The 24,141-nt window shown below is 47.5% G+C and overlaps 2 protein-coding genes across 10 annotated transcripts in view; one reads left to right on the forward strand and one right to left on the reverse strand.

The window, feature by feature from the left end:
* LOC111925674 (alpha-2-macroglobulin-like protein 1) overlaps window positions 1-24,141 on the forward strand; it is a 24,659-nt gene continuing 518 nt past the window's right edge. The window contains exons 1-35 of the mRNA XM_086882426.1: window positions 1-305; window positions 2,676-2,862; window positions 3,201-3,363; window positions 3,794-3,846; window positions 4,144-4,164; window positions 5,429-5,582; window positions 5,989-6,073; window positions 6,723-6,843; window positions 6,943-7,060; window positions 7,912-8,021; window positions 8,364-8,534; window positions 8,963-9,187; window positions 9,315-9,378; window positions 9,880-10,025; window positions 10,181-10,330; window positions 11,148-11,345; window positions 12,002-12,089; window positions 12,717-12,870; window positions 13,664-13,892; window positions 14,252-14,375; window positions 14,556-14,677; window positions 15,090-15,141; window positions 15,501-15,584; window positions 15,964-16,140; window positions 16,447-16,528; window positions 17,400-17,556; window positions 18,146-18,220; window positions 18,382-18,553; window positions 19,025-19,239; window positions 19,522-19,737; window positions 20,146-20,261; window positions 20,919-21,009; window positions 21,278-21,346; window positions 22,569-22,671; window positions 23,350-23,391. Of these exons, the coding sequence (XP_086738552.1) occupies window positions 235-305; window positions 2,676-2,862; window positions 3,201-3,363; window positions 3,794-3,846; window positions 4,144-4,164; window positions 5,429-5,582; window positions 5,989-6,073; window positions 6,723-6,843; window positions 6,943-7,060; window positions 7,912-8,021; window positions 8,364-8,534; window positions 8,963-9,187; window positions 9,315-9,378; window positions 9,880-10,025; window positions 10,181-10,330; window positions 11,148-11,345; window positions 12,002-12,089; window positions 12,717-12,870; window positions 13,664-13,892; window positions 14,252-14,375; window positions 14,556-14,677; window positions 15,090-15,141; window positions 15,501-15,584; window positions 15,964-16,140; window positions 16,447-16,528; window positions 17,400-17,556; window positions 18,146-18,220; window positions 18,382-18,553; window positions 19,025-19,239; window positions 19,522-19,737; window positions 20,146-20,261; window positions 20,919-21,009; window positions 21,278-21,346; window positions 22,569-22,671; window positions 23,350-23,390 (4,404 nt within the window). The 5' untranslated portion in view covers window positions 1-234 and the 3' untranslated portion in view covers window position 23,391. The remainder of the gene's footprint in view (window positions 306-2,675; window positions 2,863-3,200; window positions 3,364-3,793; window positions 3,847-4,143; window positions 4,165-5,428; window positions 5,583-5,988; window positions 6,074-6,722; window positions 6,844-6,942; window positions 7,061-7,911; window positions 8,022-8,363; window positions 8,535-8,962; window positions 9,188-9,314; window positions 9,379-9,879; window positions 10,026-10,180; window positions 10,331-11,147; window positions 11,346-12,001; window positions 12,090-12,716; window positions 12,871-13,663; window positions 13,893-14,251; window positions 14,376-14,555; window positions 14,678-15,089; window positions 15,142-15,500; window positions 15,585-15,963; window positions 16,141-16,446; window positions 16,529-17,399; window positions 17,557-18,145; window positions 18,221-18,381; window positions 18,554-19,024; window positions 19,240-19,521; window positions 19,738-20,145; window positions 20,262-20,918; window positions 21,010-21,277; window positions 21,347-22,568; window positions 22,672-23,349; window positions 23,392-24,141) is intronic.
* The window catches only part of LOC111925752 (alpha-2-macroglobulin-like protein 1), a 27,198-nt gene continuing 23,806 nt past the window's right edge, over window positions 20,750-24,141 (reverse strand). For 6 of the 9 annotated variants that reach the window (XM_086882423.1, XM_086882415.1, XM_086882421.1 and 3 more), the window contains one exon: window positions 20,750-21,095. The gene's annotated coding sequence lies outside the window, so the exon portion shown is untranslated. Of the gene's footprint in view, window positions 21,096-23,996; window positions 24,089-24,141 lie in introns of all 9 variants that reach the window. The other 3 variants (XR_015284907.1, XR_015284908.1, XR_015284906.1) reach the window with 1 other exon arrangement.

The raw sequence follows: 24,141 nt of genomic DNA on the forward strand, positions 1-24,141 counted from the left end.
GTAGGCAGTAAACACTGTCGCCACCCCTTTCTCCCGCCCACATTCCAGCCACCAGCAGCCTGATCTCCACCTTGGTTTTGAAGCCAAGGGTGGAACAGGCGTCTAGTCAGGGCAGGAGTTGCGTGCTCCTTCGGCTCTGGATGAGGGGGAGAAGGAAGCCAGCAGGAGCAGGGGAGAACTGGGTACTGAGGAGTGGCTAAGCTTTCCTTGGAGGAATTCGACCTGCAATCAGCTATGTGGAGGATTATTTTCCTGTGGGGCTGCATCCATCTCCTGCCTAGCACGGCTGGAATGCCTGCAATGCTGTAAGAACTTCACTGCTTTGCAAATGTGCTCTGGTTTGTATGGGATCCTGGCGGGGGGTGGCAGCATGACAGAAATGGGACAGAAGTCTTAAGGTGAGGAATGTTTTTCCAGAGAGGCATAATTTCTCATGTTCCCAAGGTTTCTCTTGGTTTCCGTGTGCCCTTTCTTCACATTCCCCCTGATAATTGGCTCTTCCTTTAGTGCCTTTGATGTAGACCATGTATTTCAGCAAGGACTCGGGCAGAACAGCACTGCCAGCTTTCTGCATGTGCTTAATTCTGACCTGCCAATATCTCATGTCTCCTACTGTGTTCCAGAATATGCTTCCTTTGGACTAAGCTCTTCTTCCCAGAGTCATAGACCACCATTTAATATCTTAGCCAGCAAAGCTGATTGTCTTCACAGAGTGAGCAAACATGAGCCCAAATACATCCGGTAGGGATGCTCTTGGTGAAGCAGTGTGTTCGCTCAGGCTTGGCTGGCCATCTGCTCCCACCACGCCTTTTCTCAGACCTCTGTCAAGGACAATTCCCAACACAGCTTCTCTTCATATACTTTGTCAGGAATGCAACTCCTGTTCCAGCAGGCACTGCTGTGATATCCTGGCTTCTAAACTTGTTCTTGCTTTTTTGAAGGCATTTGCTTTTGCGGCCATGGCACAAGTGCAAACAGAAGCATGACTGTGCATGAACAGTAGATGTTACAGTGAAAAATATGGCAGTGGGTTGTAGCTGGGTTCCCTCCTGCTGCATGTGGCATGGTCTGCCCATGCCTTGTTTTAAAAAACTTCTCCAGTGGGAGTATTTCTTCTAGGACATGTTCCATAGGCTGGCAAGCTCCCACACAAAGGATGGGCTTTACTGCTGTCTGTTTGCCACTGTTACCTTCAGCATGAAGCTTTGCTTTTTGGAAACACCACTTGCTTCAATAAGTTATTTGCTGTCCTGCCTGTATTCCAATTTTTTTCCATAGATTCATGATCCAGCTTGGATCTTGAGACCCTTGGATAACAGCCCCAGAGATGTTCTTTCTTACTTTTATAGCTCAGAAGGCAAGGGATGAATTTTTAAAGGGGTGTAAGAAAATGTTCCAGAGTAAAGGATCATTAAGAGCAAGGAAGATATTGGAGGTTTCAAATAGTGAATTTTTAGTGTTCATCCCATCCTTTGGCACAAGTGGCAGGAGGGAGGTGCCATGAGTCAGCTCAAGTAGGAAAAACAAAATGTTGTTGAGATGTGTTTTGAGATCCTCACAGCAGCTTGGCAGCACTCAAGTGTGACAGCAGTCAAAGGCTCCCAGCCAGCAGGACTTTGATTCCCTCTCGCCAGAGAGCTGAGCTCCAGCTGAGAACTGCCAGCAGTTCCTCCTGCTTTTCTGATCTTTCCAGGCCCTGCCCTCTGCTTCCTGCAAAACATGCTGCTGGCTGAGCCTGACCAGAGGCAGTGAGTGGGAGGAGACAGCAATAAGAATTTTGAAATCTGCTTGAATGTTGGCTTTTTGTTGGTCCTAGGTGCTACAGTACAGTAAAAGATGAAAACAAACAAATTGTGAACAGATTTTTGGTGTTGCGGATGCAGCTCAGAGTAGATGCAGAGATGGGAGAGCAAGTAGAGAGCAAAGAGGACAAGAGTGTCAGGAGCTGAAGTGAAGGTGCTCAGCAGTCTCTGTGGCTGGGTCATGGAGCTGGGATACTGGGTCCCTCACATAGGGCACTGTTTCTGAGCCCAAGAGTAGTAGGAAAACCAGCCAACAAAACTGAGGGTGATAATGTAGAGTGGTTCAGTGAAAATGTTAAAGACTTGGGAAACCTGCAAGAGAGCCAAGCTGCTGCTGATCCCTTGGGTGATGTGGGGAGGTCCCTTCACCTTATTTTCACTTTCAATTTGTAAGGCAGTGACTTTATAATTTTATATGTGCATGAGCATATAGTGCTGCCTCACTGTCAGTGTCTGCAGTACCCATAGATGAGAACAGGATCATGTCCCACTGGTGTCATGACTGTGGAATGAAGACACCAGAGGTCTGTTAGGAAGTACCTAAATACAGGTCAAAACCTGCCCTCTTAGGAAATCAGTTTAACCTGACGTTCCTTTTCCTTTTCCTTTTCCTTTTCCTTTTCCTTTTCCTTTTCCTTTTCCTTTTCCTTTTCCTTTTCCTTTTCCTTTTCCTTTTCCTTTTCCTTTTCCTTTTCCTTTTCCTTTTCCTTTTCCTTTTCCTTTTCCTTTTCCTTTTCCTTTTCCTTTTCCTTTTCCTTTTCCCTTTCCCTTTCCCTTTCCCTTTCCCTTTCCCTTTCCTTTCCGAACCTCTCCGAACCTCTCCGAACCTCTCCTCTCCGAACCTCTCCTTCCGCTCTTAATTTTTTTCAACAGAAACTATGCTGTGGCAATACCATCTCAGCTCTACTACCCCTTCTCAGAGACAGTGTGTCTCCAGCTCAGCAGAGAGCAAGCAGTCCCGATCCATGTGTCGGTCACCTTGCAAAGCAGAGCTGGGAATGAGACTCTGATCACTCAGTCCATCTCTCAGTTCCCCTTCTTCCATTGCACAAGCTTCCAGGTGAGGAAGATACTTTCAAGGGTTCTCACTAGAGTGGATATTGCATGAGTTCTGCTCTTGCTGGACTGGAATGCAAAGAATTGTGTCTTCCCATGAGGACATCTTAATTGGCCAGTAAATCTTCTGCTTAAGCCTGCATAGGTCTGCCAGTGTCCTTCCTGCTATGTAGCCCCACTAATATTTTACCCTTCTAGAAAACTTTTCGAAATGCTCTGTGAAGTCTTTCTGGGCAAGAAGAGCTAGAGCAACGCAAAAGCGATATCATAATTGTTATTCCAAAAATCTTGGGATCACTGAATGGGAACCACCCTGAATGATGGTTATAACTATACCTGCAGGTCCCTCCTCCTGCTGGAAACCCTGATGAAGTGGCTTTTGTTGTTATCACAGTCATGGAAGCCAACTCAGAGTTCCAGAAGAAACAGAAAGTCCTCATCAAGCACGGAGAGAAGAAGACTTTTATCCAGACAGACAAACCTGTGTACAACCCTGGACAAATTGGTATGGACAGAATGCCATGACTTGTGAGGGAGAGAGTGGTCCTCAGGCCACAGATGTGGGGTACTTTCCAGTCCTCTGAGCAGGACCTGCTCAGGAAGGGAGACGGGCCATAGGCTTCCTTCTAGGCTTTGAGGGGTTTGGGAATATCTCTCTCCTACGTCACCCTGCCATATGCCACTGTGAACAGCACAGCCAGCCCTCCCAGAGAGCCCAGAGAGCCTCTCCTAACACTTTTTTTTTGTTTTTTTCCTAGCAGGCTGCCAGCTCTCGGAGGGCTTTGGGCATAGGCCTAGGAGTGGATGGCTCTATCTGCTGCCCACATCCTCTCAGTGAAGCATGTGTACACATCTTTCTTAGCCATGTGCTCTTGTTAATTACTATTGAGTCCTGATTTCATTTCAGCCAGTCCTGTTTTCCTTTTGCTTTATAGTCAAGTTGCGGATTGTGACCTTGGATCAGAACTTTATTGCCAGCAGTGAAACAGTAAGTCAAGAGGGAAGATACCTGAAGTCTGGAAATGTTATGAGCTGCCTGCATGTCTTTGCTTGGCTCAGGCAGGAGATGTGCATAGAGCTGGTCTCAAAATTGCTTTTGGTGCTTACAAAGGGCATTGGGCACCACCTGCAAGACAGGAGCTGCTCAGGATGTTGGGTTATGGGCAGGTCCTGGGAATTGCATTGAGAAGACTGATGGATGGTTGGGGAAATAAAAACTACCATGGAGGTGGATGGTAACTTACCTGAAAGCATCCCACCAGTAACTGTTGTTTCCTCCCCACAGCAGCACCTGGTGGAACTGAAGGTAAACCTCCCACTTTATTGAAAGTGATGAACTCTTCTCACCTTGGGGAAGACACAGGTTTGGAGATGGTGGCAGGGAAATACGGATGCAGAAAATCAGTTATCTCAGAATGAATGGGAACAGTCCTTGACTGCTTGTCCTTCCTTCATTCCATGTCCACAAAAGTTTGGCAGAGCAGTGTCGTGACACTAATCATACAGATATCCCTGAAGTAAATGATGTGTGCCACTGAAAAACAGCAAACCTTCCTGGAGAGGTTACTGGAATTCTAGTCCCTATAGCCTATGAATTGAAGACTTGTGAAAATCCTGAAGTTTCCTTAAGGAGAATTTTATATTTATCTTATAGAAAGCAAAAGTTTGGCCAGCTAATGTTGTGACTGCACAGCTAGAAACACTTCCTAAAGCAGCTTTCAGGCTATTATTCCTAAAATCTGTTCAGTGTAATCACTGTGCTGAGGAAAGACAGCTGAATGTAGTGGTGGGGTTTGTAATACCCATGCAGAGAGGTCAGAGTTCCCACCAGCAATGGGCAGTAGTTAATGTACATGTCATACCCAGCAAGGAATCATTACATAAACATGGTTTCTGAGACATCTATGTGATACTTTATTCCAGTTTATGCAAACATAGCACTCTGATCTGGCTTCACCTTTTCCAGCAGCAGTGTCCACTTGTTCCACATGAAGAACCCATCAACTTATCACAAAGCTCCTGCTGGCTGAGCAGTGTGGCTGTACGCAGAGCTCTGCATCCTGCCCTCCCAGAACCAGCAATGGGAGAGGACTGTCCTTCATGACTGGGCCTCAATGGTTCCCCTAGAACCATGGACTCCTAGACTTGTTTCCCCATTCTTTCCTGGGGATTCAAGACATCACTCCCTAGAAATCACTCCCCCATAGCTCGTGCCTTAAGCAGAATGTCTCCATGGTGACCTTGTGGGCTGTGCCAGCTCAGGAGATCTCTAAGAAGGACCACTTCTTTTTCTCAGTAAGACAGGCAGGCAGTAAACAGCAGTTTTGCAGCAGTCAGAGATGGCAGTGCAGCCAGGGAACAGTGATATGATAGATTTACTTTGTCAATGAGACAGGGAGAAAAGTCCTTTCCTCTTTGAGCTTGGACTCACGTAAGCACTGTAGCTGTGCCATAGACTGGGCTCTCAGGACAAGAGAATATATGGTCAGACCACGCCCTGGTACCTTGGACATCCTGCAAAAGAGTCTTTTTGCACTGTAAAATAACTACTGTCTACTCCACCTGTGCAGGACCCCAAAGGGAACCGAATTGCACAGTGGCTGGATGTTACACCTGTGGGAGGCATTGTGGATCTGTCCCTCCCACTGGCTGCAGAAGCACCGGTTGGAGAGTACACCATCAAAATGCCTGACCTCACACGCACCTTCAGGGTCGAGGAGTATGGTAAGAGTCTCAGGAAGCTGGTGGCAGCAGAGAAAGAAAGGTGTGTTGCCATCCCCCCCTCACACAGAGCTGGAGGGGCCATGCAGCTGTGACCAGCTGTGCTGGTTGTGCTGTTTTCTGGGAAGTGCAGCTGCCTGCCCAGACCCCCCCAGCTTTCTCCTCCCCCATGTCCTGAGGATAGGACTGAGACAGTGTACCACAGCTGTGCTCTGGGGAGGAAACTCAAGCTGCCTTCTCCCATCCCATTCTCCTAGCTGGGCTGTTGTGTTCTTATCAGGCCCTGTGTGCTGGTAGTCAGAGAACGAGAGGAGAGCTGTTTTTTTCTGTAAGCAATCACTTAGGAATGATTGGAACAAATTAGGTCTTTCTATTTTCACTGAATTATATTTCTCTTGCTTTCACACAGTGCTGCCTAAGTTCAGTGTCTCCATCCAGATGCCTCAGGTGGTCACCATCCTAGAGGAAAGCTTCCCTCTCCACGTCTGTGGCATGTGAGCTGACTTATCATGGCAGAAGGTGCATTTTTACTGGTTTGGAAAATGCACAGCCATCAATAACTGAGCTCAAAATGGTCTCTGCCAACCCTACCCCCACCCCAAGAACTGGCACCCTGGCATCCTTTGCTAAGCAGTTCTCCTGGACTCTCACCTTTATTCTCTCTCCCCACTTTGTGAGTCTGAAGGTGTGGCAGTCCATTCCCACAATGAAGCACGTGCCCTACAATACAGCACCTCTGCTGTATTTGTTAGTGACAGTGTCGTAGGAATAATGGCTCTGTTTGTGGCCAACACGATGTCCCCTAGCCCTGTCTGGTGGGACTGGTGTTGACTTGGAGAAAACTCACCCACCACTGCCTTCTGTCTCAATCTGATGAGGTCATTTGTACTTCTTGGCCTCCCCTGCTGAGCTGATGACCCATGAATATACTGCAGGGTGTATATATATATATATATATATATATATATATATATATATTTATTTATTTATTTATTTATTTATTTATTTACTATATGTATCGTATATATACAGCTATATACTATAGGCTGCTGGGCTGAATAGCTGCAAACCACAGGATAAAGCTGACATTACTCACTCTTGAGGCAGTGTTTCTGTGTGAGTCCTCTGTGCTCCCTTTGCCAGGTACACCTATGGGAAAGCAGTCCAGGGTAGCGTGAAGGCTGTGGTGTGCCGTAAACACATCCGCTATCACCGGAAGTCTTCCAAAGCCAAGCGCAGTATTTGTAAGGATTACACTGGCCAGGTTAGACATCCGCCCCTCTTACAAAAGGGAGAAACAAGGGCAAACAGAATACTCTTTTGCCCTCATGATTGGCTAACAAATATAATTTCATGTTCCCAGACAAACGAGGATGGCTGCTTTTCCACTGAAGTGAATACTAAGATTTTCTACCGGAAACATGGTGATAATTATGATTTCAACCTGGAAGTTGAGGCTTTTCTGAAAGAAAGTGGAACAGGTATTAAAAACAGATTCCAGACTTTGTGGAAAATCTTCTGTTTTACACTCATAAAATGTTCTTGTTTTTAGGTTTTTATCTATGAGATAATTGAGTTCATCTAATCTTGACGCCTGCTTTGGCAGTCATTTTGTTTTGATAGAGATGAGCAAGAACTGTTTCCTCTTGTCTTCTTATCACATTAAACATGCGTACAGAGATGGGCCAGGCCAGGTTCTCTTGTTCTTACACCATATTTTAGGACAGCCCATTGCAGTATATTATTCAGAGCAGCTAGAGATAACCAAGGCCCTGACTGTGTACTGTTGTTAGCTCCTCATTAGATTTATCTCCACATCCCAGCTATGGAGATAAAGTTTCTTATAAGGTTCCCTCTCTCACAAGACTTTGCAAAGCCTTCCTTACAAGAAAATGTTTTGCAGCCCCTTGGCAGAAACAGTGACACACATTCCATTAACAAACAACTGCAGTGATTTCATAGGGACACATGGGACAAGACATCAGACTTCGAGCTGACATGGGACAGGCAAGGAAAAATCTGCCTTCCAGTGACTGCTGTAAGGAGGGAAAGAGAATGGAAGGGGTCAGTTATGAGTAGGACCATCTTAAAGTGGGAAAGACTGACTGAGATCTGTCTGACAGAGACTTCCAGATAAACTGCTGTTATTCTGTCATGTCAGAACGTAGGAGGCACTATAGCTGAATGTGTGTGTGTGTTAAATGACTCCTGAAGTTGCATGGAGAAACTACTATCCCTTATGAGTGACAGTCCAGCCCTTAACTGGGTTCATCCAGTCCTGATGCCTGCTTAGACGTGATACTCACCTGCATGTGCCTCCTGTCTTTCCCAGGGGTGGAGTTCAACACCACTGAAAACTGCAAGGTCACTTTTGATATCACAACTCTCCAGTTCTGGGGGACAAGCTACTACTATCAGCAGGGAGCTCCCTACTATGGAAATGTGAGTGAAAAGGGAAGAAACATGGAAAGCCCAGCGGCTGGGCCTAAGCAGGTGGTAGGCACAGAAGTGCCCAGGTGTCCCCTTGTTCCGAGCTGCCCAAAGCTGCCAGCACAATCCTCTTTCCCAGTCCCTCCTTTGACATATCTACCAAGAGGTTATCCAAATGTATGACCGTGGCTTTGCCAAATGAGATGGCTGCTGCGTAAATAGGGAAAGGTTTAAAATGGAGAGGTTAAAATTCACATGAAAGTCCCTTTGCAGAAGGGCAGACTGGGACTTCTCCTGGGAGGTGGATTTTCAATCCTGAGGCCTCCGATTCTCTGACTGTTCTCTGCATTACAGCTGGAACTCAAAAGTGCCAATGGGACGCACCTGAAGAACAAGAAGGTGATTCTTACAGTGTCCTATGGGAGCAGGAAGCAGACCAAGACCTACCTCACAGATGACACTGGGATGGCCTCCTTCATCTTGGAGACATCAGCATGGGACAACAGCAGTGAAGTTATACTACAGGTTAGGAACCAGTTACTGCAAACCAGTCTGGAGCTAAGCAGGTAACTAGAACTGAAATATATTATAAGGGCAGATCCACTCTAATACCTTATCCGCATATACCAGACAGAAGCAAAGGGCTCAGTGGCTTGATCCAGGGCTAATAAGCCACTTTACATAGTCAAATGATTTGACTTGCTCCCAGGGTAGCAGCAGCATTGCAGGATTTCAGACTTCAGCCAAAGTCCTAGTAATGTACAGCTCCCTGCTCCTGTTTAGGCACTAGTTATCCCAGAGTGCGGTGCAGCAGGCAATGCCAAGCTCCACAGAAGAGGACTGATTGTAGGTGGAAACAGACACCTTACCCTGGGATAGTTCAGAGCCCACTGTTTAGACAGTCTTTTGGAAGAGCTGCAAGAAATCCTCAGACACCTTCTTCTGTGCCACAGGCGAAGTCCCAGCCAGAGGACTTGAGCAGTCGAAATGTGAAGGTCTCTTACGGCACCGCATCGCTCCCGCTGAGAGCCTTCTACTCCTCCAGCCGCAGCTCTGTGAGGATCCAGCCGGTGCAGGCAGTGCCAGCCTGTGGGGATGTGCAGCAGGTCACTGTGCACTACCACATACTCGCCACAGAGCTGGGCCATGGGTCTGCCAGAGCACACTTCTACCACCTGGTGAGTGTGGGGCAGAGCCAGCGAGGTCAGCTCTGCGCTGGGTCTGTGTCAGCACAGGCCCCTTTGCTGGCCCAGAAACATGGAGCAGAGGCACTCTCAACCCTTTGTTCTGTCCATTACCCTTTAGGTTATGGCCAGAGGGTCCCTTGTGCATCATGGCCAAACAACAGTGCTTCTTGATCCACCATCAGGTAAGTGCATCTAACTACCAGGAACAGATTAAAGATCCAACAAGAAAGTCTTTCCAGCCTAGATGGAGAAGGAGAGAAAAGAGATCTAACAGGAAACCACAGAGATGGCACCAAAAATACCTGTAGGAAATATGCTTTTTTTTTCAATTTCCTTTTTTTTTTATTGCTGATCAAATGATGAAACTGTCAGAGTTTATCTGCCAACCCAGAAATTACCAGAGACTTCTAAGGTAACTTATGGAGTGTTTCTGGGTTCAAGTGGGAAGTAATTTCTCTTCCAAGTGCTCACTGTAACCAAAGTGTGCCATGATATAAGGTCATGGCTATAAAAACCTCCATCCTGCCCTAGCTGTGGCCTCCCCAGAAGCAAGGCAGAACAGTTTTTATCCAAGAATCTGTGCAGAAATATTGCAGAGGAAGAGTACGTTGCTGCCATAATCCTTGGATTGAAGACATCTTTGCATCTTGCCATACTTTTTCAATTTTTCCTTCTTCCTTCAGGTCATTACAGTGGGGCTTTCAACATCACTCTGCCCATTGACCTAATTTCATCCATGGCTACCCTCTTTGTTTACATTGCCTTCCCTGAGGGACGAGTGGCAGCTGACACCTTCCGTCTGAAAGTCTCCAGCTGCTTCAGGAACCATGTAAGCAGTGCACAAAACATAGAAGGGCAAGTGAGCTAGAGGGTGGCTAATGATCTGCAAACTGGCAGTAGATATCCAGCAGAATCCAATAACCACAGTTTCCCCTTTCCTTCACATCTCGATGCCTGCAGTCCCCCTTTCTTCTGCTGTTTCAGGTGAAGCTTGGCTTCTCAGACGCGGTGGCTCTCCCAGGATCGACTGTCCATCTCCATTTGCAGGCTGCACCAGGCTCCCTGTGCAGCATCCGTGCAGTTGACAGAAGTGTCCTTCTCCTGAGGCCAGAGGCTGAGCTATCCAAGGAGAGCGTGAGTCACTTCAGTGCTGAATGTTGCTGGTTAATAAGGCATGGTGGCTGTTCCAACCAGTCCTTGAATGGGGACAGGGCGTGGTTTAATGAGAAAAAATGGAGGCCAACATCAAACACCAGCCAAAATTCCCAGTGTCTACAGAGGAGTGTTATTCTAACAGAATAACCCACTGTCATCCCCAGCTGCAGCCTGAAGTCATACCCTTGTTAAACTTACAGTGCCTTACCACAGTGGCAAGCAGAAGGCAAGAGACATCCGTCTCCTGAACAGATTCATGACAGTGCTCTGAAAGAAGTCATGTTAAAAAAATGCCAAATATGGGATAGGCTCCATGTTTTTGTTACAGCTCACATGAACCAGACAGTCCTTCCATCCACAGTGTGGGCTCTAAGTGGTGTATTGGCACTGGAAGGTCCCTTTTCTCCTCTAGATCTTGGTCTAAGGACACCTGAATTGCCCTTGACACTGTCTTGGTGGATCCAGGATGTCTTCACTCAGACAAGAAGCTGCCCAATGTTCCCCTTATGCAGGAAAGGTGTCCTTAGTGTTTGCACTGAGTTCACAGGTACAATTATTAAGCTAGAAGTGGCCACAGCTATGCAGCCATACCCCAGAGGGGCTCATGTTCTTCTCTGGTGCTATGCATCCAAAATTTGTGGAGGCTCTGCATAAAATTCAAAACCCCTTGGGGCTGTTTTTTTATGACACATGGAATCTGAGCTTGGCCTCTGATGTCACAGGCAATCTCTGGATAGAAATGAAAATTTTCCCACCTCTCACACTGTCCTGTACTGTTTTCATTCTTTCTCTACAGGTGTATAATATGTTCAGCTATGCTCAGGAGCAGCTCAGCACCCTCACAGATGTCTACAGTGACTACTGCACTATCCACAAGAGCCCAGGAATCACTGATGCCTCTAAGACCACCCTTTCTCCAGGAATGATGTCACCATTCATGTACAACAGATACTCTTATGCGGTGTCCCAACCAGATGTTTATGAACTTCTGAAGGTAAATCTAATTTCCAGAAAGCCTGAAATATCAGAGCTGAGCCTTTCTGTATCCCAGATCAGCACTGTGTAGCTTCACAGATTGTCTTTCTTGTAAATGCTGGTGACCTCATGATCTGAATTTGCTAAGCTTCTGAGCTAAGAGTTCAATGACACTCTATGCTTCCAGCATGATAAATTCCAATTGATCAGGCAGATTCCTAGAACCCCCATTAGTCTCCTTTAGACTTTCTAGGGATTGGAAGCAGAGTGGATTGTCAGTATGTATCAGAGAAAATTGGAGGTTAGAAGAGCAGAGCACCTGAGAGAAAAGGGGCACCCAGGGAAAGGAGAGAAAGAATAGGAGAGAGGAATGGCAGTGAAGGATGAAGAAAAGTCTGGGTTAGGGTAGGCAGCAAACTGTGGTGCCAAAATAATGACTTTGTGTACAGGCATGCACATGTGAGTGGTCACCCCTACAATCCTTTGGCATGAGGACCAGGTTCTGGGAACCCAACAGTTCTGCCTTCTCTCCTGATATAAATTTGCAGGTTGTGGTGAGGTGCAACAACACAGAGTAGCTGTGATACGCTGGGAAGCAGGATGAGAAACAGACCCTCAGACACACCAACCCCTCCACAGAAATATACCTTCTTTTCTTCCTCTTCTTTCCTCCAGAATGCAGGTCTAACATTTTTAACCAGCCTTAAAATCAAGTCTCCAATTGAGTGCCGCACCCAGACCACTTTTGACTACGACTACATGTGTACATCTCGATTTTTCCTGTTTCTTTGGAGATCAAGGGTAACATATAGGCTGCACATGGGCAGCTGAACATGCAGTGTGCTTAGGAGCTGGGGATGGCTTACAGAGATGAGCGGGAGGCTGTACAGGAGATGTGCTCCAGAGGGAGAGGGGAAAGATCCTGGCATGGGTGTGTGTCCAGGGCGCTGGAGGAGCAGTGGGGTAGCTGCAGGGTTTGAACCTGTTTGGAAGCTTCAGGTGGTGAACAAGAAGATAATATGATCAAGGAGGGAAATGGGGCATCTGTCTCAGGAAAGAAAATCTGTTTGTAAGACTAGGAAAGGTCTTTCTGGAAATCAGAGAATGAACCAAGATTGGCATTGGGCAGTATCTAGGCTTTTCTGCAGAGAGTGAGAACAAAACTGTGAGCAGGAAAAATGTCTCATGGGGGAGCACACACATATTGGAATCTCCCTGGCCTCCCTGGGTTGTCTTGTGGAAGACAATAATGAAGTTGAGGGCATCTTGGAGAGGACAAGGGGGCTTGGGCTGGGAGTGGGAGGGATGGAGAACTGAGCTTTTCCTGGCTGAACTCTGTCCTGGTTTCACAGTTGCTCTGCCTTTGAATGAATGCTTGTATTCCCAATAGCTTTTGATGAGCTGGCAGACTTGGAGAGCTTCTACCCAGAAGCAGATGCTGCTGTGGAAGCTGCTGAGGCAGAGCACACCGAGCTGGGCAGTGAGTCAGCACCAGCACGTACCTGGTTCCCAGAGACATTCATCTGGACTCTGGTTCCCATCAAGTGAGTAATCACAGGCTATGGCTCCACAGGGATACAGACTTTCTACCAGACACAGTAGAGTGGAGGGAATGGGCAGGAGCAGAGGCAGGGCGCTATTGCCTTCTGTGCATAAACTAAAGGAGGGAGGCGTGAAGAAGTGGATAAGGACAACAGAGTTTTGGTTCAGTTCCTGTCTCTGCTTGAGATTTTCCAAATGCTTATAAGAATTTAACATCACACACTCTTGCAGGATTTAAGAGGCCTCCACAGATCCATAGCTCAACATTCTGCTTAAGGCAGGTGCTGTTATATCAAGTTGTAGTAAACTACTCTGTATTCCCAAGGATGAAGATTCCTCAAACTGTGTTTCTGTGTTTGACCATCCTTGTGGTATTTTCTTATGTCAGGTCAGAATCTCCCATGTTCCAGCTGTGTGTTACTTTTGATCCTGTTAATATGCACCTCAGAAGAGACGTGTTCTGTTGTCTCCACACCTTCCCAATAGGAAATGTCACATTATACTCCATGGCACAGACCGGGTGTATAACACGCACCCCTGTGTGCCCTCTGTGCCCACACAGAAGAAGAATTTCAGGTGCAGCACTGCTCAGAAGCAAATTTTGGGTTGCATTTTCTTGACATCTCAAGTCATTCCTTGCCCACCTATTTTCTATCCTTCCCTCTGTCATACTTGTGAGGAATCTCCACACCTTCACATGCACTTCCATTTCATAGTCTTAATTTCTGCATTTGTCTTCCCAACATAAATCTTTCCAGGTTGGGGACAACTTCTTCCACTCTGTTTTCTCCACAGTGATTCAGGGGCTGCTGAGCTAGCTGTCACAGTACCTGACAGCATCACAGACTGGAGAGCCATGACCTTCTGCACCTCAGAGAGCCATGGGTTGGGAATCTCAGAGACCACCAGCCTGCGGAGCTTCAAGCCCTTCTTTGTGGAACCCACTTTGCCCTATTCTGTTTTCCGGGGAGAGTCATTTCCCCTGAAAGTCAAAGTCTTCAGCTACCTGAAGCAGTGCATGGCGGTGAGTGGCTCCCTCCAGGATGGTTTGGAGCAGGGGAATGTGTGGAAACTACTTTACTAATAGAGACCCAAACAAAGGGGCTGCCTGCTTAGGCACTGGGCAAAAGACACTAAAGAAGTTATCCAATTTAATTCCACACAGAGCCATCACTGACCAGTTTATCCCTCCCCAGAAGTCAAACCTTACATGATTGCACATCCATGGGATACTGCTGGTGTCCCACCAGCAACAGGCCATCATCATACTCACCCCTGGCTTCTGGGATTGATTGTTATTTGAATCCAGGTCCCAAATGGAAAAACACAGCAGCTCTGTAACCTGAACTCTGTAACCTGAACTCCCTTTTGTTTTACCTCTAGCTCCAGCTTAGCCTAATGGACTCCAGGGATTTTGAATTTCTGCATGAAAATGTCAGATTCACTCTTTGCCTGTGCCCTGATTCAGCAAAAACATTTTCCTGGGACGTGAAGGCTACAAAATTAGGTAAGGGCTCAAGGGAGGGGCAGGGATGGGAGGCACTGGCAGAACTGCTTGAGGAAGCCAGAGCTGTGCTGGAAGGGAGACTGGCCTGCTGTGCAAAGCACAGGTGAGCAGCCCAAGGCTGAGTGAACTAGAACGTAGGCTTAGATGTGCTAACCAGCCTCTTGATGTTGTGTTTCTTAGGGAAGGTGAATTTCACTGTCACTGCTGAGGTGATGGAGCGGGAAGATGTTTGCACGGAGCGTACAGCTGTTGTGCCAGAGTCTGGAGGGAAGGACACAGTGGTGAAACACCTGCTGGTGAAGGTCAGGCTGCACTGCAGGGTCCTGGCACGGCTGGAGCTGGGTTGGGCTCAAGACAGTCTGGTGGGTGGCTCTGGGAAGGAAGAATCAGCTGGGGAGGTGACCACATTTCTCGGGAAGACTGGTCAAGGAGCGATTCTAAGAGTAAATTGGATTTGAGCTCCTCCACTGGATGAGACAGAAAAGTCAGAACTGCTTGCTGGCAGGGCAATGGGGTCAAAGGCCATGCAGCAGCTTAGAAACCTGCTTCCCAGTACAGCTTCACTGTTGGCATGGATATCTCTGCTGTCTGTGTCTGCCCTTTGCCAAGGCCCACAAGGATGGAAAAGGTGCTTGCACAAAGGTGGGGTGCTGCACAGCTGCTCTCTGATTTTACTGCACTCCCTTCTAAGCTGACCAGCCTTTTCCCCACCAGGCAGAGGGACAGCTGGAGGAGAAGACCCACACCTCTCTCCTGTGCCCTGAAGGTAGGTGCAGAGACCCCCAAATACTGTCTTACAGGGGCTGTGCTTGTGCACATAACAGGGAGAGCAGATGGATGCAGTGTGGTGTTTGAGCAACTCTAGGACTCTCTGGAGGTGCATAGGAAGCAGAAAGCCAGGGATTTTGGAGCTTTTATGGGTAGGCAAAGCCATTCAGCCCTACCCAGTACTAAAAGCTCCTGGCAACATCCATCCAGTGGCTGGATCTCTGTGTCATCCTCTCTTTTGAATGCTGATTTCACCAGCTGGTGAGGTGATCCCAGAACTGTTTACACCACCTCCTGGAGGATATCTGTGACTCTGCAGTCTTCCTCATGCCTGTTTGATGTTTTTGCCATTTGCAGGAACTTCAGCTTCAGAGACAATCTCTTTCACTATGCCAGAGAACATTGTCCTTGGGTCAGAGAGAGCCCACATCTCTTTTTTAGGTGAGTTTTTAGAAGAGTCTTGTGCAGTAATATTTTTTCCCTGAAGGACACATCTCTTCTGGTGCCACTGTGTCTTCCTTAGCAAACAAAATAATGAAAGGGAATAGGTACAGCAAGGTGTGGTACTGTCTTCCAGAGCAGTATCCTATCTCCCCAAGTGGCACTGGATGGATGGAGGGATGTATCATTTCACCAAGCCAGAGGAAAGAAAGCCAAGTACCATATCACTGTCCCTACAGTCTGTAGACTTCACATGAGCAGAGGTGAACTGAGATCAGTTTTAACAAGATTAGCAGGTTATCTGGAGAATCTGCGAGACCAGAATTGTTTCACACACAAGAATACGTATGTCTCTCAAAGCTGTGGTTGTGTCCTACAGGTGACATTATGGGAACAGCACTGGACAACATAGGTGAGCTTCTCCAGATGTCCAGTGGCTGTGGTGAGCAGAACATGGTGCATTTTGCCCCCAATGTCTTTATCACACGATACCTTGAAGAGACAGGACAGCTGACTCCAGAAATCAAACGGAAGGCAATTGGCTATCTGGAAAGCGGTGAGTAGATTTCTACTTGTTAAGCTGGTGATGTCTACTACCGTACTTGTGTGTACAAGGAGCCTTGGCAGAGGCCTGGTGCCGAGCAGGATTTGTGCAGCATCACTTGCCTGACATCGTGGTAATCACAGCAGTGTAAATCAGGCTAGGGGATGTCAGCGGAACAAGTGGCACACGGCACCCCTCTGCTAAATTCCCCAGAGATAATGCTCTCTGTAATGATCAGCAGGATTGGTGGGGCAGGTTGGCACCTGGAGAGCAGGACAGGCACACAGCATCTTCACTACCCCCAGCCTCTTCCTGCAGGATATCAGCGGCAGCTCCTGTACAAGCACGCAGATGGCTCATACAGTGCCTTTGGGGAAGGAAGTGAGCCAGGAAACACTTGGTAAGCAATGATAGCCAGACATAACTGAGGAACAACAGTTTGACCTGGTCAGGCTCGAGCTGGCTTGGATTTTGGTCTGGGGAAACTGAGGCTGTGTGAAGGTGTGGAGTTTTGAACAGAAATTGCTCCTGAGACCTTTTAGACAGTGTCATGGCTTAAGCCCAGATGGAAATTATGCACCACACAGCTGTTTCACTCAACACCATTCTCATGCCAAATCCCAAACATGGCACTGTAACAGCTACCAAGAAAAAATTAACTCCGCCACAGCTGAAACCAAGGCAATATCCATCTCTTACTCCATAACATTAATGTCGTGCCGGGTTTCACACTCCCCAGAATGCCACCACTTTCCCTATTTATCTGCTTGGATAAATATACAAAATCTTCCTCTTTCATCTATGGAACACCTCTGTCAAAGGTGACAATGAACTAACTGGAAGTACCCCGTTGAATTGCTTGTTCTTGGGTACTCCAAACAAGTCTGATTCTGAAAACTTGGCAGCAAAGACACCTTCTTTATAGGTTTTCAGAATGCTTGGTACCCAAACAGGAATGGGAATGGGTCTGAGTGAGCTCACTAAATGTCAGCCCTCCAGGACAACAAAGCACTCTGTTGAAATTAGCAGAGCTCTGAAGGTCTGAAGAATTGAATTTTTTCTCTCTTGCTGCAGCTAGCTCTGACCTCAAGCTTCTTGAGCTCATGTGCATTGCTTCCAGTTCTCCATCTGCACAGGGGCTGTGGCCTGCTGGTATTTCTACAGGGAGAATGTAGTAGAAGACACAGAGACTCCTGTCTCCTCTTGGAGACGTGCATCAAGTGACAGTTCAGTTCTATTTCTTTCTTCCTTCCTTCCTTCCTTGGCTCTAGGCTTACTGCTCTTGTCCTGAAGACCTTCAGCCAAGCCCAGGACTTCATCCACATAGATGAACAAAATATAAAGGATGCTGCCAGTGCCCTGATTAAAAGTCAGACTCCATCTGGCTGCTTCAAGAGTGTGGGGAAGCTCTTCAACAATGGTCTGATGGTATGACATGTCTTGGTGGTTCATTAGGTACCTCAGAGCTCCTTCACTTTCTGGTCCAGTTTGGGTGCTAAGAACAAATGAACTCTGTTGCAAGAAGAAGGCTCTGAAGTGCCCAGGGTCAACCTTGGGTGACACTCAGGGTTGCCTAGTCATGGTGGCACTTGTTCAAGCTTTGAATGATGAGGGTCTTCATTTGATGATGTGCACTTGGGAACTGAAACAGTGCCCTGCCCTATGTCCATCTCAAGAGTTGACACATGCCACCTTGCAGGGTGGTTGTGGGAACATCACTTTCCCCTGGCATTGAAATCTGCCACAGAAAAATCTTACATTTGGGAGGGAAAAGGGGAATGTGCTCAGCAGAGGGAGGGAATCAGCTACCCAGAAGAGATTGGGGAACCCTGGCAGAGAAGTGCTCTGGTAAGCAGGACCTTTAAAAGTGGATACCAGTCCTGTCACTTCCTTAGGAGAAGGAGTAGGACCAGCACTGTTGCCTGTGCTGGCATTTGCTAGGGGACCAGAGGCACTGGAAACCTTTCCCCTCTGCCTTCTCATAGCATCCCCCTTCTGTGTTTTGTGGTGTCTGCAGGGTGCAGTGGAGGAAGGCCTGGGGCTGAGCTCTGTGATCGTGGTAGCTCTCATACACTCAGGGATGCCTCACTCTGTGAGTATTGGCAGCAGGAGCAGGCTGGGCTGTGTGAGCAGCCTCTCACAGACAGTGCCTGGGCTCTGCCTTTGGTTTCCACCCTCTTCTGCACACATGAAATCTGCATTCCCTTCCCAAATGCCCTGCCCATAATGAGAGTGCTTTCAATTGTATCCCAGGACCCTGTTGTGGGGAAAGCTCTGAGATGTATAAGGGACCTGGTCAATGCTGATACTGGCAGTCCCAACCTCTACAGCCTGGCCCTGGCTGCAAACGCCTTTGCAGTGGCAGGTGACAAGGCCCTCAGGCAGAAAATCCTCAAAAGATTGGATAAGGCTGCCATAATATCAGGTACCAAAGACTCTGGGGCAGGAGGGAGGGCATCTGGCAGAACTGTGGAAATCCCTGCGTTGAACAACCATGGGAGTGGAGGGCAGGAATGGGAGGCGGGGGGGATGGAGCTGCCAGAGCTTTGTGGGGAGTCCAAGGCTTGGCTATCCAAGCCTCAGTTTGCCAAGCTGTCCCAGGTTATACCTACACTGTGAGACAGATTGTCTCTATGAATGATCTCACAGTCCTGCCCTCCCAGTCCAGGGGAGCTTCATGGATATTGTGGAGCTCCTCCCCAGCCTGCAGGCCTAAGGTTTTCCTGGGAAAAGCAAGGTGTGGGGAGCAAATAGGAAGCTATGCACATATATCTTGTCCAACTGTATTCTGCCCAGTGTACATGTTTGTTTAGTACCTATATACAGGGGCTAAGTAGAACTCCAGGGTCACTAGATACAGCTACACACTCTATAAATGTTCCCACTCCACCTCTAGATGACCAAATATTCTGGAGTCAACAGTCCAAACAGGAAGAAGATTCCCTATCTTGGTATCGGGCTCCATCTGTTGATGTGGAATTGACATCTACTATCCTCATGGCTCACCTTACAAAGTCAAGTTTGTCATCAGATGAAATCAAAAAGGCATCTCAGATTGTGTCTTGGCTCACCAAGCAGCAAAACCCATATGGAGGCTTTGCTTCAACCCAGGTAATCCCCTTGAGCCACCATCATCATTGTCATCAGATTTGATGCTGGGTTTTTGAGAGCAATGGATTCTAAAAGCCCATGGTAAAAAAAGAAAAAATTAATAAATTAAAAAAGGACCTATAGATTTACAGATCCTGGGAGTTGTGGATAATCCCATGCTAAAAGTCGAAAGGAAAAGTTCAACCCTTATTGTGCTGTAGCTGCAGTATGAGGGAGGGAAAGGCTAAGGACTGGGCATGTATAGGAAGCAGGAATCCTACTTTTCCCAATTTTTTTCCTCAGGACACGGTTGCTGCTCTGGAAGCCCTAGCCCTGTATGCAACCAACATCTTCAGCAATGATAGCCCTGATCTTCAGGTTTCTCTCACTTCCAAGGGGTTCAGACAAAACTTCCAAGTAGACAAAAGAAATCGCCTCCTGCTACAGACAGTGGAGCTGCCAGCCATTCCTCAAGATTATACCCTGCGTGTGCAGGGCCATGGGTGTCTTTTCCTGCAGGTAAGCCCAGCCAGGAAGAAAATGTCTGCCTGGTGAAAAGCCTCGAAACCCAGAGAACATCCTACCTTGCTGCTTAGCCAACAGTGAAAACAAACTGCTGTAGTAAATGACTGGGCTTCAAGGCTGGTGGGGGTAACTGTGCTCCAACAGGAAGGTAACATCTACTCCCCAGATGAAATCTGGATCATCTCCATCCAGCCAGAGCAGCTCCTCTCCTCCAAGAAATCCACCAGGAGCAGAGCACTGCTAGCAGGACCTCTGCTTCTGCCGCATAGTTTTCTCTTACACCAATACAAGAGAGACAAGAATACTCATTGCTGGAGAGAAAAGAATACTCTCCAGCAAAAAAAACAAAAAACAACAAAAACCTGCTATTCTCTGCCATCCAGCTTCTTTCTGTCTGGGCAGGCCATCCTGAGGTACCACATCCCTCCACTGAGGAGCGAGGCCACCTTTGCTGTATCCGTGCAGACGGAGTGCACCGTGCCTGACGCCACCCGGTTCCCTGTCACCATTCGTGCTCGGTAGGAGACACTCAGCTGCCCCTTTCCTCCCCTGTGCTGAGAAGCTTCTGACACCACACCAGTCTCTTGATGGCAGGGTTCCCCTTCACCTGTGGGGTCCAAGCACTGAGGTGACCCCACTGTGCTCCCCCCAGCTGGGTGAGAGGCACAAGGCCCCAGAGGGGTGGCTCAGGCTGTAGTTCTGTCTTGTCCCATGCCCCTCTCCACAGATTCACCCAAGCTCTGTGGGTCTCACCCCCTTCTAGTATTAGGTTTCAAATCACTAATCATGTGAAGGTCCTGTGGGACTGACACACACTCCTAAGTGATCCCTCCTCTGCTCCTGGGTGACGGTCACACCACTCTCCTCTGCTGGTACTCTTGCCTGGTTTGGGACAGAACTGCCAAGAGAGCAGGCATAGGACGTGATATTCCCTGCCATGCCTAAAGAAGGTAGCACCAGAAGGCTTCCAAGGATCTTATTCTCCTTGGCACAACTAAAAGCGAGATCAAGGGAAGCACAAAGATTTATTTCAGTACAGAAACAGGTATGCTTACAGGAGAAACACTGGAAAGAAAGGCACATTCCTCCACCTGAGTACCAAAGCTGGGCTGGAGTATCTGGAGATGATGGCTCAGAAAGTAACATTAGTGCTGTCCCCTGGGTTCCTGCTGCAGCTACACAGGGAACCGTGTGTCCACCAACATGGTCCTGATCCAAGTGGAGCTGCTGTCTGGATACAGCCCCGTGGCAGGTTCACTGGAAGAGGTGAGACCACAAATCTGTGTCCTGCTGGGATGGGAACAGTGATGGATGTCCATCATGCAGGACTGTATGCTGAAATGTGATCATTCCTGTGGGCAGAGAAACAGGCTTATTTTCTTCCTAAGAAATCCTTAAAGTCTTTTCCAAGCTGCACCTTGCCTTTCCCTACATCAACAGCTTCTCTGGTCACGTAAACATTTTGCCCATACTCTCACCCTGAATATTTCTGCTTTTTATTAAAACCTTTCTGATATTTCCCCCAAATTTTCAGCTAAAGAAAATGCCTTTAGTGAAGAAAGTTGAAAGCAAAGCTGACCAAGTCGTTCTCTACCTGGAGGAAGTGAGTGTAATTTGGGCTAATATCATCATTAAAGGGGCTGTGGGACTGACAGCTTTGTTCTTGTTTACTGGTTTCATTACTATTTTAACTATCCAGAGATGCTGTTCCTGCATACCAGCTACATTTGCTGATTGGAGAAGGGTCAGTTGGCAATTTGTTCATCTGTAGAGCCACTTACAGGGCTACTTAACTTGAGTGAAACAAGGCAAACTCTCATGTTAAGCCTATGTCAGATGGCACTGTTCAGGGACTATTGAAAGTCCATATATATGGTGCCTGATAAGGGCTGGGGAGTAGTAATAAGGTGCATCTAGTAAATCCAACCAAGCCTGAAATCTTAGAAAGCTCTTAAGCAACCTGAATGCAACAGAGAGCGTGCAAAATTTCTCATGGATTTTTCCAAGATCATTTGAAACTAAACCAGATGGTTGTGTGAACAGAAGTGCTCACTCCACAGTCTCATGAATCAACAGATTAACAACCACTCCAGCATTTTTCTAGCTCTATGAATACCTAAACAGCACCAGAAATGAGACCTGGCATGTATTTAAAACTCCAGCATTTCTAAGGAGCAATTCTGTGATTCCTCATCCTCAGTTTCTGTCAGTAGGCTGAGCTAAGCTGGCCCCGTAGCAAGTGGGTTAGTGTCACCTGGATGCATTAGGCTTGCAGAGCTGCTGCTTTCATTACATCTACAGCACAGAGCAGAAAGGCACTACAGAGAAGTATTTCAGCTGAAGATGCCAGGTAACACAAGCTACACCCCAGTCAACAGCAATACTACCCCACAGCAGATGTTCATCCACAGCTCGTATTTGTCTGCTTAATGATGAGAGTTATGTGAGACTGGAGAATGAGAGCTGACGTCACTGTGTAGAAGAAAGTAGGCACTCAGGCAAGGCACATGAAGGAGCTCAGAGCAGAGCTGGATGGGAAGGTGGGATTGGTGAGGAACACTACCACTCCATTTAGGAAGTACACACTGACACTCTAGGTTTTTGATGTTCCTCATGAGCTGAGTTAAATTTGGTGACCAGAAAGGGGAGGGAGGTGGTTACAGAATGGGAAGTAAAAGATATTTCTGAGATGGAATGGAAAGCAGAACAGACCTGTTACAGTGGTGAGGTCTCCACAGAACCTGAGTAGAAGCAGGTGAAAGGGGTTGTCTTCCAGGACTTTTCTGTCCTTTTCTGTTTTTAATCCTTGCATTTCTTGGTCTTAGCTGACTAGACAGCCTCAAACCTACACTTTCCTGGTGGAGCAGGACACGCAAGTGAAGGATCATAAACCAGCTAACATCAAGATCTATGATTACTATATGCCAGGTGAGCTCAGATGCTGTACTGCAAAAACTACCCAAATGTACTTCTGGAAAGAAAATTTCTGAATTTTGTTAAGTCTAAGACAATACCATCTCTAACAGGGTTATCTGATTGTCCCTTAGAAGTTCTCTTGGCATGAAAACCTGTTGGTTTTCAAAATGGTAGGTCCTCCTCTCTCTGGCTCCAGAACTCACAGGCCTGAAGCTGGTGTGTAGAACCACTGAGGGTCTGGCTCTCCCAATGAGAGTGGAGCAAGGAGCTGTGCTTTTGAACACTTACTTTGTGGGAGACAGCACAGGCAGAGGGACCAGAGTGAGAGGATGACTCAGAAGAGTAAGGGCCCTCTCAGAAGAATAACACCAAAACCAACTTGTCCTCTGTTCTGTGGGGTTCCTAGTGGGAATAAAACCTAGAAATGTGTCAGGGGTTGCTATTCCTTCAGAATGTGAGGAATTCATAACTATGATGGAGCTCTTTGGGACTTGCAGACTCATGCCTTGGGTGAATCCTGACCAGCTGCAGAGTTGTGGCACACACCAGTGGTTTCATGTGTCAGGTAGAAGGGAGTTGTAGCCTGTAAACTGAGGGAACACCTCTCCTAGGAACAGTGGCACAAGGCTGGATTGCTTTCGTGGGTTTTTGTCAATGTGTCTCACCAGGACTTTATTTCTTGTCTTCCAGAAGAAACTGCAGTGATGAGCTACAGTGTTCCGTGCAAGTGAGGTGAGGGCCCAACACCTCTTTTGTTACCACAGGTGTGGTCCTGAAGAATATGGAAAGGGAGGGAGATGCAGGCAAAGGCCCTTGGTCAGGAAACTTTCCAGACTGCAGATCCAGGGTAGAAAACAATTTGCAATGCCAAGTAAGGGTGAGTTCCTATATCCCAGTGGTTAAACTAAGGGAAAGAGAACTAGAGTAGAAGATTTGATGTGACAAGATCATGACAAAGTTGGAGATATGTTCCAGAAAGCAAGGACTGCATGTACCAAGTACTATCAGAAGTCCTGGCCCTTTGCATCAAATACATTTTATTCAAGTCACCACAGTTCCCTTTCCTGACACTTCCCCTGTAGTTTTGCATCCCTCCAGCCCTGTGCACACAGCGTGCCACGCTCGCCTTTACTGCAGGGCCTGGCTCCATTTCAGTGCCAAGCTTTTCTCCACCTCAGCCTGGCTTCTGATCCACACTAAGGAACAGACACCTGCCTGTCCTCCTTCCAGGCTGAGCAAACACAAAGCTTAAGCTTGACCAGTGTCTGCCCCTGCTCTAAACTTTCCCTGCACCTGTGTACTTTCCTGCCCACAGCCTACAAGACTGGGAAAAGTACCTGCTCCATGAATCACCTGTAGGGAGGCACACAGCCCTGTCCTGGGATGTCTGACACAAGCTCCACACCCTTACTGGAGATTCTGACAAAGGCTTTGTATAGATAAAGTGAGAGAGAATCTTAGGTCATAAGCTATTCTGAGTTG

The sequence above is a fragment of the Cyanistes caeruleus genome, chromosome 3, assembly GCF_971803275.1.
Source record: "Cyanistes caeruleus chromosome 3, bCyaCae1.hap1.1, whole genome shotgun sequence".
Lineage (NCBI taxonomy): Eukaryota > Metazoa > Chordata > Aves > Passeriformes > Paridae > Cyanistes > Cyanistes caeruleus.